This window comes from Anolis sagrei, chromosome 1 (assembly GCF_037176765.1).
Source record: "Anolis sagrei isolate rAnoSag1 chromosome 1, rAnoSag1.mat, whole genome shotgun sequence".
Taxonomy (NCBI): domain Eukaryota; kingdom Metazoa; phylum Chordata; class Lepidosauria; order Squamata; family Dactyloidae; genus Anolis; species Anolis sagrei.
This window is the reverse complement of record NC_090021.1, coordinates 264541676-264555421: the sequence shown is the minus strand read 5'-3', so window position 1 is coordinate 264555421 and position 13746 is coordinate 264541676. Positions and strand designations below refer to the sequence as shown.

The following is a 13746-nucleotide window of genomic DNA, read 5'->3' as shown; positions in this document are numbered from 1 at the left end:
CATGCCATACCTGTAGTTCATTATGCCCAAAGAATTGTTGGTTTAAGACTGAAGGAAGAGGTTTTATAGGGTTGGTTTCTGGGCTTGTTTTATGCATGTGTGCACAAGTAATTTCATTTTGGGTTTCCAGTCTACATCTGGATTGTTGGATGCAAGAACTTTCCTGGATCATGCACTGTGCTTTTATGTGAACATCATACCAGCTAGGTGAGATTGTGTCCACTGGGGTGGTGTGCCATCTGGAGAAACTCTATAGAAATTGGACAGCAGCCCCATGACCACCCCAAGATTCAAAACATCATGAGAATAGGATATCAGTTTGCCTAAGGGACTTGGTTATATATTTTTTAACCTAGGCGGAATGTAACCCAGACTTTTTTGTAACTTATAATTACTTTTAAGTTTCCCTGGAGAAAGCTACCTTCATTTAAGAGATACCTTTTTTGAAATATAGCTGCCTTAAAAGAAAGTTTTTTTCTTGTTAAATATCTTCCGTTTTTTAATACTCTTTCGTGTGTCTTTGCTCAGTTTTTGTGTGTGCACATGGAATGGGATTCTCTTCTCCCAAGGGACAGGAAAACGTCTTTGCTGTGATAGAGGTGGACAAAGTCCAAGCGAAGCCTCAGTAACTTCCCACTGAGTTACTGGAGAGAGAGGGTTTAAAATGGTGGCAGTGTAGATTATCTTTAGGGGTCCAATCTCCTGCTTGGGAGCAGCAGACATCTCTGACATGTGTTGCCAAAGGTTCTCATGGCCGGAATCACTGGGTTGCTGTGAGTTTTCCAGGCTGTATGGCCATGTTCCAGAAGCATTCTCCTGACGTTTCACCCACATCTATGGCTGGCAGGCATCACAACCTCTGCCATGGCTGCGGGTGTGGGTGAAACATCCAGAGAGAATGCTTCTAGAACATAGCCATACAACCTGGAAAACTCACAGCAACCTATCTCTGAAATATGCACACACCTGAAAAGACTCTGGGCACCATTTGGCCTATATTAAGCAGATCAGTGATCCCATTCATTTCAGCGCAAGAGAGGAAAGCATGAATGTAGCTCTTTCTTACTGAATTCTGTGGTGCTCGAAAGAGTCCTTGAATGGGCTATGTCAGTACCTGCCTGCATAAGTCATCCATATAACTTGGTCACAGTTGGATCATAAGACTGTATTTGCATAAAGTCAATACACTGAAGTTTGACAGAATCTTCTCAATTTATGAAATTACTGCAAAACGTTAGCCTTAGAGGTAAGTCATTTGGAAAGTTCTTGGTGAGCATCCTTAGACTTCTAAATTGCTGTCAGATTGGGATAAATTCTTAATAGAAGATACTGCATGAAGATGTTAATTCTGTTAAGTGCATTTAAACCGAAACCCCGCTGCACAGCCTGATTAATTATTTTAAGAGATTTTCATGTGATGAGTAGTTCAGCCCAATCAAAATATCACATTGGTTGTAATATTAATGAATCAAAATATATTTTTCTTTTGCTCTGAAAAAGTAAATCAGAATAAAGTGAATAATAACAGAAAGTCAGGATGTGGGTTCTTGACTTGAGCAGGAATTAAAACAAACTATCAAATCTGAATGATTTGTAATAATATTAGAGGAAATCATTTCCCATTTAATCTCTCTCTCTAATTTATAAGGGGAAATGGATTGTTTCATCCATTTGTTCTACTTTAGACACAAATGCTAATGAAATAGCTGCCTGTGCTCTTCTTTAAGATTTCAGAAAGAGGCTTCGAGGCCCCTGGGAAGATAGCAGACCTGATTATACAACAGAAGCTGCTTTTTGTGTGTTGATTAATTATTAATTTGTTAAATAAAAAAATCCAAGGATTTGCTTGTCTGCATGCAGTATTAGGACCCAGTATAAGAGAACAGTATAGACGTGAAATGGAAAATACTAGCATCCTGCTGAAGAGCAGAGACATTTGTTAATCATAACTGGAGAAAGGCGCACCTTGATTATTGTAGTTCAGTATGTCTGATGTTGTTTATAAGGTTCTCCTAATACTAGAATTTCCAGGTTAAACTTCATGCAGGGAAATATACAGTATGCTTGTTCTGTGAACATTTTTCTCATTTTGTTACAAAAACATTTTGTTACAAAGTAGATTTTATAAAGTATTTTGCGTGGCTTATTTCTCCCATTGTTTCCTAAGTCATCATTTAAAGCACTGTTTTGTTTATGATATACTAGCTTGGGGATCCGGTGGTGCCTGGGTTACTTGAGAAAGGCATTGTTTGTTATGGGAAGTTTGGTAATATCTGTGGACGCAGGGTGAACTGCAGGGTCATTTTCCCCCAAGCCCTTCCAGTATGTTATGTTGGTCCAGGTTATTTGAAAATGGCACTGTTCTTTTGGATATTAGGTAATATCAGTGTGGTAATTTGTAGCTCTGTTTCTTAGAAAAAACTGGGCTTTCCTGTTGTTTTTAATGAATGCTCCCATTAGAAAATGCATTAGGATGTGTGTGGACTGCAATTCCTAAAATCGTGGGCCAATCATCCCAAACCCCACCAGTATTCAAAGTTGGCCATGTTGGGTCTGTGTGCCAGGTTTGGTCCACAACGTCAGCTGTGTTCAGTGCTCTCTGCGTAAGGGTGAACTACAACTCCCAAAACAGATGTCATTAACCCCCAAATCCTGCCTGTATGCACAGTTGGCCATGTTAGGTCTTTGTGCCAGATTTGGTCCAGATCCATAGTTGGCTGGGTTCAGTGCTGTCTGGATAAGGATGAACTACAATCCTCAGCATCAAGGTCCATTCCCTCAAACCCCTGTTGTATGTTTAGTTGGTCATGGGGCTTCTCAGTGATAAGTTTTGTCCCGGTCCATTGTTGGTGGAGGTCACAGTTTCTCTGAATGCAGGTGAACTATAACTCCCATGAAGGTTGATTCCCCTGGACATCTCCAGTATGTTGCCTTGGTTATGAGAATTTGTGTGCCAACCTCTTGTTCAGTTGCTGATCATGTCCTGTTTGCTTTGTACCATAGGAATAGGCAGGGAAGAAGTAAGTGAGAGGCAGTGGGTGGGGTCATGCAAATTTGGAAAGAGATGTGATGTCCATTCTGGAGAAAAAAACAGAACACCTAGGATGAAATGGTCCTCGAAAGAAAGCATTCCTTGGTTGGTTGATGTTTGAGGAGGACAATGGCAGGGGTTGGGCTACATGTTCATGGCACTCACTACAACCTGCAAAGTCAGTTGAGGGAGTGCCTTTGGAAGCTTCTCAGCCCTTGGAACTATAGCCTGTTTGTGGAAGCTGGAGGCTGTCTGTGTAAGTGGACACTCCTCCACATACATACATTTACACAAATACACACATTTTCACTTTTATTATATGTATAGATGAGTGGTATTCTTGCTTAATTAATTCAGGGGGTGGGGGAGAGGTTTTCTTTGAATGCAAGACTTTCAAAAATTACCCTAGTGATTATAGAAGGTTTGGATCTGAAAATTTGACATGGCTAGGGATACATTAAAATGAACTGGTTGTGTTGCAAGATAATACTCATTGTATCAGTATCTGTTGTGGGCTTAGAACTGAAATGTTGCTGACTCTATGGGAGATATCGATGCAGGCTTTTTCAAAAACATTAAACATTCCTCCTCTCCTCTTTCTTGTGTACATTCAATCATTCCCAATATATGATAAACCTTTCTTGGGAAGATTTGTTCAGTTTGCTTTGGATTCCTCTGAGGCTGAGAGCCTCTGACTTGCCGAAAGCCACCTTGTGAGTTTCCATCACCAAGTGGGGATTTGAACTATGGTCTCCCAGAATCCTAGTCCAATACTCACATAGTGTTGACTATACTCACATACAAATAGGTCTCATACAGTTCAGGGTACATTTAATAAATTTGAGTGAACCCTAAAACCCAATTGATGTCATGCAAATGCATCTTATGTCCATGACTTAACTGGTGAGCTGACACATGCACACTGACACACACACAATTCAGAAAAGAGGATGAATTGGCTGTGAATCTGCCACTCATTCCTTAACCCAGGCATGTTCAAAGTCCTGCTGAAAAATCTCCAGAGAAGGAGACTCCACCAGACTCTAAGGCACCATATGTCACTGTCTAAAACAACTTGAACGCACACAACAACATCAATCTCAATTAACCCGACTCTCTCACCAGCCAAAAGTAGGCCCACATTTCCCATTGAAAGACTGGTACATTTCTGTTGGTTGAAATTGTTCATTGCTTTATATATTGTATTGTTCTTCAGTGGGTTTTTTGCACTACAAATAAGACATATGCAGTGTTATTTTCAACGTCACAGCCCCTCAACAGGTGGAGGGACCGTGAACTGGCCATTGGCTTAACCCCTCCACGTGAGTTCCTTCTGAAGCTGCATGCTTGATGGGAAACGATGGCCATCCTGGATAGAGGTGTTCCATTTGTTGATAAATAAATTACAGATCACTCCATTCTTCTGGTAGAAGTTCAATAATGAGTCTCTCCTCCCTTTTTGATTAGATCATCTCTTTTGCGACAGGAGTGCATTATTATTATTATTATTATTATTATTATTATTTACTTTTATCCCACTGTTTCCCATGGATAGGACTTAAAGAGGAGAACAAAATAGAAAAATGACTACATAATACAGAAAACCATCATCCCACCCACCCAACATATAAACAGTAAATTGACACATTGCATAAAACACAAATTACAAAAATATAAATAAGCATAAAAATAATCACATATACCATTATCATTAAAATCTCTACACTTCAGGTCACTGAGATTGCCCTAACATGTTAAAACATTAAACTTAACATCCCAGAGCTCTAAGTCTTCTTTCCTTTATACCATGTTCTGTGTTTCCCTTAGCTGTTCTTATTTATATTTATTATTTAAAGCCTTTTTTACTACACTCATTGGTCATAAAGGCTCCTCAAATTGGTACAGAAACATCAGCAGTAAATCTCAGTATAAAGGCCTCTCAAATGGAAAAGTAATAAGGAGGAAGGGAAACACAAAACTGCTAAAGTGAGAGTTCTTCAAGCAGGTTTGGAAACTATTTAGGTAGTGTGATGCAATGATCACTGTTGTATGACAATTTAAAATGGGATATAGATGATGGAAATCTCAGCAGGAATGACAAAAATAGTGTTTTTTCTTCTCTTCTTGGTTTCTTCAACTTTCTGCTTTCCCCCTCCTTCATTCATGACTCTTTCTTTCCAACCATTTTTAAACATATTGTCTGTTCACCTTGCTTTAGTGGCTGCATTCCTGCGCACTTGAATTTTCCCTGAATTCTGCCAGCCTAGTAAAGATGTTTACTATACTTGTTACCAGATCTAAGTTAAGATTTTGAATGGGCTTTGTGTGCATACTCTTTATTTATTACAGAGGAGAAACTCATGTAGCCCTCCAGATATTGTTAAATGGAAACCTACAGTATTTCTTAACATTTCATGCTGTCTGGGAGAGTTGGAAGTTGCATTCCAAAAGGCATCTCGGGAGCCAAAGTTTCCCTAGTTATGAGTTATTGTTAATATAGGTTGAGTATCTCTTATCCGGAAGTCCAGAATACTCCAAAATTGTTGGCATGGGAGGCTAAGAAAATAACATCTTGACTTTTTGATGGGTATCAATGGATGTAAAAAAATAGTGCTCAAAATTATGAAAAACATTTCCTAAAATTACTTTCAGGCTATGTGTATAAGGTTTATATGAAAAAAAATGTGTTCAGACTAGGGTTCCATTTACAAGATACCTTATTATGTACATATATGCAGGTATTCCAAAACCCAAATAAATAATTAAATCTAAAATCCAGAACACTTCTGGTCTCATGCATTTTGGACAGGGGTTACTCTATCTGTAATGCAATATAGATGCATGTGAGACCTATGTAACCACATTCCAAGAGGTAGGTTATATTACTTTGTTTTTGCTTAGTTAAAATATTTATTATTTACAGTATTTATATTCCGCCCTTCTCACTCCACAGGGAACTCAGGGCGGATTACAATGTACATATACATGGCAAACATTCAATGCCATAGACACACAACACATATAGACAGACAGTCAGAGGCTATTTAACATGCCAACATTTTTCTGGCCACCAGGGGAGCTGTCACTTCACCGTCCATCTGTGACACTGATAAAATACTCCTAATTCCCCGCATACTTGTTGAAGATTTTTATGGCCTTGTAAATTAGTTAAATTAGCCTCCCCACATAAGTGGTACCTAAATTTCCTACTTGACAGATGCAACTTTCTTTCGGGTTGCAAAGGTTGACAACAAGCTACATAGAATTGGTTGGAAGCTCACTCTGACCCAGGCTGGCTTCAAACTCATGACCTTCTGGTCAGTAGTGATCTTAATGCAGCTGACTTCCAGCCAGCTGTGTCACAGACCCGGTGCAGGGAATTTTTTTTAACAGTTGCAACATTGTTTGAATGAAGGAGAAATTATCTGAAAATAACAAATTCTTGATAAGACTCTGTTAGATCCTGGATAAAACATTAGCAACAACTGTGGATTTGCTACACTTTAAGCTAACTGGCACCAACACAAATTATTTGGCATACACATTTGCCTTGCCTGGAGAAAAAATCCTAAATGCATTTAATTCTGTGGAACCTGGCGGACTGTCTCTTTCTTGGCCCCCAACATGCCATTCATCACTGGACTTACGGATAATGCTTATTATAATTGAACAATTGCAGTTATTGTAATTGTTTCAAAGCAATTGAAATGAAAATCAAATGCATCTCTGTGAAAGTTCTTGTTGTTGCTGTTGATTATTCGTTCAGTCGCTTCTGAATCTTTGTGACCTCATAGACCAACCCATGTCAGAGCTCTCTGTTGGCCATAGCCACCCCCAGCTTCTTCAAGGTCAAGCCAGTCACTTCAAGGGTACCATCCATCCATCTTGCCCTTGGTCGCCCCCTTTTCCTTTTTCCTTCCATTTTCCCCAGCAGAATTATCTTCTCCAAGCTTTCCTGACTTCTCATTATGTGACAAAAGTACTTCATCTTTGCCTCTAATATCCTTCCCTGCAGTGAGCAGCTGGGTATTATTTCCTGGAATATGAACTGGTTTGATCTTCTTGCTGTCCAAGGCACTCTCAGAATTTTCCTCCAACACCACAGTTCAAAAGTGTCTATCTTCCTTCGCTCAGCCTTCCCTATGGTCCAGCTCTCACATCCAAAGGTTACTATGGGAACTACCATTGCTTTAACTATGAGGATAGTTGTTGCCAGTGTGATGTCTATACTCTTCACTATTTTATCTAGATTGTCCACTGCTCATCTCTCAAGAAGTAAACATATTCTGATTTCCTGGCTGCAGTCATCGTCTGCAGTAATCTTTGTGTCTAACAATACAAAGTCTATCACTGCCTCCCTGTTTTATCCCTCTATTCACCAGTTATCAATCAATCTGGTTGACATAATCTTGGTTTTTTCATGTTTAACTGCAACCCTGCTTTGGCACTTTCTTCTTTCACCTCGTTTATAAGGCTCCTCAGCTCCTCCTCACTCTCAGCCATCAAAGTGTATCATCTGCATATCTAAGGTTGCTAATATTTCTTCCAGCAATTTTAACTCCAGCCTTGGATTCATCAAGCCCCGCATGTCGCTTGATGTGCTGGACAAAATATTGTTTGAATGAAGAAGAAATTACCTGAAAAGAAAGAATCCTTGATAAGACTGGATTAGATCCTGGATAGAACATTAGCAACAACGGTGGAATTGCTACACTTTATGCTAACTAGCACTACACAAATTGTTTGGCATACACATTTGCCTGGCCTGGAGAAAAAATCCTAAATGCATCTAGTTCTGTGAAACCTGGCGGACTTCTCCTTCTTGGCTCTCAACATACTATTCATCACTGGACTTAGGGATAGTGCTTATTATAATTGAACAATTGCAGTTATTGCAATTGTTTCAAAGTAATTGAAACAGAAATCAAATGCATCTCTGTGGAACTTCTTAACAGCTCCTAAGTATATGTGAAGCAAGCAAGATGGAGCTCTTAGTAATGCAACAAATTCTTTGAGATGTTTTTCACTGAGCTAGTTATACCATTAAGAAAAGTAAGGCGGCAACTCCTTTAGGCAGAGATTTTGAATGCTCTGAAAGTGTTAACACATTCTTTGTCATTTTATTATTAAAAGGGTATGGTCAGAAGAGGAAGAGCAAACGGGATTTTCCATAGCGCCTTCATACAGCAATGGCATTCAGTCTATAGTACATGAATTACATTAAAAGGAGAAGCCTTTCATGTTATTTTTCTCATAAGTTTTAGGATGAATTCAAATATGAGGATTTTATCTGTGTAATGCAGATAAGGAGAATTACTACAAGTATATGTGAGCAGGTGGCATAAGGCTCTGCCTTGGTGGTAAATGTCTGAAATTTGCAGAATAGATTCACCCATTTCATTTTTCTTACCTAGTATATTTTACATTTCTACTCTTTTTGTGTGTGATTTATTTTAATATAGAATTCATACATTCATTCACTCATTTTTCCTCCTGACTTGGAGATAAAACTCTGCATGAAAAAAATAAGCACAGATACCCAGTTTTCCTCATAGCCTGTTAAATGCAAGTGAATTACTTGTGCAACCATCCACTTTGATTTTTTTCCAATGCAGAATTTTCTTGTTAAAAATATATAACAGGCAAGTTGGCCTTTATGAGATTTTTTTTTTAAAAAAATCATATACAGTTATACCACATGCAGAAATGCAGATCTTCTTGTGTGATTGTTACTGTTTTGTTCCTTTAGGTGGCTCCCCAAGATGAACCAAATGTAGGGTTTTATTTTTTGGCGGGGGGGAGTTGCACAAAATTTGCCTAGCAGGGGTTTGTCACTGTCTTCCTTTGAGGTTGAAAGCATTTTTTCCCTAAGTCACCCAGTGGGCTTCAATGACTGAGCACGGATCCAAACTCTGATCTCCAGAGTCACAGTCCAGCACTCGAACCATAGTACCACACTGACTTTCTTTCTTGTATATACAGACATAATTATAATAAGTAACCAAATGTTGTATATAGCTGGATATCTAAGAAAACCCCATGATAGGTTCAGCTTAGGACTGATATCAATCAGTAACACTGGCTCTCTTTCTTGCATATACAGACATTATTATAAGTAACTGAAATAAAATATACTTTGAAATAGAGTCAATTTTACACACAATATTTGATGATGGTTTGCAACTCACAATTCCAGTAGGGGCAAAATCTCAAAAGCAAATCTTAGAGACCAAAATCATACATGCTTCTGTCTGTTTGTTTTTATAGCTAGATATCTAAGAAAACCCCATGAGTGGGTCAATTTAGGGCTGATGTCAATCAGTAACAACTTGAAAGCACACAATAACAACAAAGCATATTTTTGAACCAGAAATCATGGGTAATCTTAATTATGGTTAGTTTAAGTAACCTATTTTCCTTAACCATGATGTGATGGAGCATGATGTTACTTCCCAAGTAGGGAAAATGTAAAACCTAGGTTTGTATGTTAGCAACATAAAATGTACATCCTACACCTAACCACCAAAGACTGTTTCAAACGATTTTTGTTTTGTGGAAATATGTATTTTATAGAGTGTTTAAAAATGATTATGTGTTTCTTTATGTTTTAGTAATGCTGTAACCTCCCTTGAGCTATGAGGAGAGGCAGGCAAGAAATAATAATAATAATAATAATAATAATAATAATAATAATAATTTTAGTGCAGAGGTATTTTTTCCCTTTGGTGAAAGCTGTTGCTAAAGGAGGTGAGATATATTATTAGTCCAAATGAAATTAAGAATACTTGAATAATCTAAGTAAAAGAGGAATGCGTTAAACATTACAGGAGCAACTAAGGCCCCTTCTACATTACCATATAATCTAGATTATCAAAGCAGACAATCCGCATTATCTGCTTGTAACTGGATTATATGAGTCTACACTGCCATATAATCCAGCTCAAAACAGAGAATCTGGATTTATATGGCCGTGTAGAAGGGGCCTAAGTGTTTCAGTTGGTTGTAGGAGTATGTATCTGATAATAGTATAGTTCCTTAAACACAGTTACTGCTTGTCTAGTAGATTACAATATTCTCTGCCCAGTCTGTGTCTGTGTTCTTCGTCTTCCAAATTCTCAAAGGTTTATTTTACTGCCATAGCTCATTTATCATGCCATACTGTTGCATTAATGATGGTGCTTTATTGTGTTTTTACTGTATACTACTAAGAAAAACCCTAGCAAGATGGGTGTTTAGCTTCAGTTGATGCAGTGAAACAGTTTTGTTACTTGGATATATGATTGTATAGTATTTACAGTTATTGCTCTTTACTAAATTAAAATTGACTTTCTGTATCTTTTTTTAAAACCAGTTGTAGGCTTTGGAATGGACCCTGGTTTACAAATTGATATTATCACAGAACTGGATCTTGTCAACATGACAATTGGAGTTACACAGGTGTCTGGACTGCATAATGCGAGCAAAGCATTTTTATTTCAAGGTAAGATTAATATCTTTCTGTAACTGTGTATGTATGTATTTGTTTAGTTAATCATTCAATTTATATCCCATCTTTGTCTTGGCAGAGGACACAAGGTGGCTTGCAATATAGATTTAAACAAAGTACAGTGAAATATCAAATGCAGGCAGAGCATCCTTTAATCAAAATGCTTGGGACTTGAATTATTTTGGACTTTAGAGTTTTTTTGGATTTTTTAAAAAAGTTGTATCTGAATATAAATACATGATGATATATTTTGGGGATAAACCCAAAACTATACATGGAATTCATTCATGCTTCATATGCACCTTATAGACTGCCTGAAAGTAATTTTATACACAATATTTTAAACTATTCTATGCATGGAACAAGGTTTATGTGCACTGAACCATCAAAAAGAAGAGGTATGAAATCATGTGGATGATTTGGGACTATGTTGGATTTCAAAATTCTGGATAAGGGAGGTTCAACCTGTAAAAACAAGGGTTTAAAAAACAAAACAATGATAGTATTAAAACAGAAAGCAAAGAAGTAAAAAAATTAAGCCTGCAATTGTATTAAAAAGAGTAAATAAGTTAGAGCACACTTTGGGAAAAGATCATTTTGCCTAACCCAGTTAATAGTCAAAATAAAAAGGCCTTTGCTGCTGTGAAAAAAAAAGAGGGGGCCACTGAATGGTCCATGAGGGGGACGGGACCCCAGAACAGAGAAACAACAATTGAGAAAGTTCTCTCTCTTGTCCTCACCAAACATGCCTGCAATTGTGGCAGCACTGAGAAAAAGCCCTTCCCTAAGATCTCAAAGCTTGGAAAGACTCATGTAGGGAGATAAGGTCTTTCAGACAGTCTGGGACCAAGCTGCTTAAAAAGGGTATGTGTGAATCGGTAGTAATTTGGATTATTTCATCTATTCTATTGAATGGATTGTCTACTAGGAGAAGGACATGGAAACAACCTTGGTTTCTAGAGTCTGTGACCCCACACAGCATCACTTGTTCGAAGATGCTTTATTTAAAAGCCCTAGCACTTCATATCCCCCTCCCCAGGCCTCTTACAGCACTGAAGTTCAGTGTCTCTCAAGAAGCCTCATTACTGCATGGAATCTCCACAGGTCTGTGTTTTCCTTTCTTGGGTTCAGGGAAAGTCCTCTTCAGTGTCTCCCCCCTGCAGGTCCCGAAGTTCACTGCCAATTACACAATCCTTACCTCAAACAGAGAAGCTGAAATGTTCCTTCTTTGCTGAGCTGATGGAGGCCTGTGATGATAGACTGGCAACTCTCTCAGGATTCCACACAGGAATAATTGAAACTTGTAGGAATAATCATAACTTGCTGAAGCAAGAGAGGAGAGTGGGGCAAAGCATATCAAATTTAATTTTCCTGGCACGGGCAAAGTTTTGTTGATACTTGCTTGAATGTTGTGAAGGTTGTCTGGATGTTTGTCTTGCTATCTGTAGCAGCTGCCCAGATGAAAACTGCCTGTCCCAATTTGATAGTTCCTAGCAAGGCTATAATGGGGGTGTGAGAGAGTTGCTAAACAGGAAATAACCCTTCCTGGCATGTCTGGTTACCTCTACACCTCTCCTGTGCTCAGTTGTCATAAACAGCTCTTAGGGTGGATGTAGGAATCTAAATATTGTTGGACTGCAAAACTGAACAGCACTCATCTCCATAGCAAGTGATAGAAAATGCTGGGGACTGAAGTCCAAAAAAATCTGTGGGGTCAAAAGGGTTGTTTATTGCAGCTGTGTTTAGAATCATAGAATCAAAGAGTTGGAAGAGACCTCATGGGCCATCCAGTCCAACCCCCTGCCAAGAAGCAGGAATGTTGCATTCAAATCACCCCTTGCATCTTAGAGCCCTTCCACATAGCCATATAATCCAGAATATCAAGGCAGATAATCCACAATTCCTACTTTGAAGTGTGTTATCGGAGTCCACACTGCCATATAATCCAGTTCAATGCGGATTTTATACAGCTGCATGGAAGGGGCCCCAGACTTCAGCTGGTGGACCAGAAACACTGAGGGCCCTTCCAGACAGGCCCTATCTCCCAGGATCTGATCTCAGGTTTTCTATTTATCCCAGATTATCTGGCAGTGCAGACTCATATAATCGAGTTTAAAGCAGAAAACCTGGGAGCAGATCCTGGGATATAGGGCCTGTCTGGAAGGGTCGTGAGGTTCTCTAGCTCTTTACAGATATGCTTCTTTCCCTCCGTCCTATTTTTTTAAAATTAAGACAACAGATTTTCTATATGACAATTTGTTGATTATGATCCTATTAGGTTGGATCTATATTGTCTTATACCCCAAGATCTGATCCCATCTGCTTTGAGAAATATTTTTATGCTGTCCTTAGTTTCTTCAGTCAGTTTCCTGGTGCAGGTTATGTTTAAGAAATGTGTAGTTAGTGAGCCATAGCTACCGGAAGGGAGAAGAAAAACATGGTTGTCTTTTTGCTTTGTTTGTCCACTACTAGTTCTTGAACAAACTGCCATGGATTAGATGAAACTATCTTACCCTCCACCAAGCAGTACAACAACTAGAAGTTGATGTTGTTACATACAATGGATTCTTCACAAGTACTCAGGTGTTTCAATAATGCTGGTGCAATTGAGCATGGAATTGAACATTCATATGCATTCTTGCACAGCTAGGGCATTACTGAAATCAGTGATTTCTTTAAAAATATTACCCAGTTGAACACCAGGTGCAGGCTAAACCTCAGCATGAAAAGATCAGATGGCTAAACACCATGTTGCTTGTTTTAAAATTGTGTGACAATTAGAAATAGCCTTATACTGTGCTTTTGATAACTCTTATTTTTATTTTCCCTCTATAAATAACATGGTTTTTTGAGTTCAAAGTATCTGCTAATGTTAGAGACCTATCATAGCTTTTTCATGTTCTGTATGGTACACATAGGATAATGGTAACTAGGAATGGAACTCTTTCAGGAGCTGAACTCAGTTTATGGAAGGGATTCTGAAGGGACACATTTTAGAGATGGCTTCAGTTAAGGGCATGTGGAAGGGCCAAATGATAGTGGTTGGGCCCAGGTTTATACTTTACCAGCTTAGACATTAAACATAAGAAGCACAGCTCAATCCTCTGCATGTTTATCAGAGGTAAGTGCCAGGCGCACACAGCATACTTTAAAGATATCTGTTTAAGGACATTCATCACACTTACCTTTTTTAGCATCCTAGGACACTAAAGGGACAATCTAGCAATGG

General features: G+C 38.5%; 1 protein-coding gene across 2 annotated transcripts in view; it reads left to right on the top strand.

Moving 5' to 3' along the window:
• NELL1 (neural EGFL like 1) overlaps positions 1-13746 on the top strand; it is a 604942-nt gene that overhangs the window by 3537 nt on the left and 587659 nt on the right. For both annotated transcript variants that reach the window (XM_060765757.2, XM_060765749.2), the window contains exon 2: positions 10383-10511. In XM_060765757.2, the coding sequence (XP_060621740.1) occupies positions 10383-10511 (129 nt within the window). The remainder of the gene's footprint in view (positions 1-10382; positions 10512-13746) is intronic.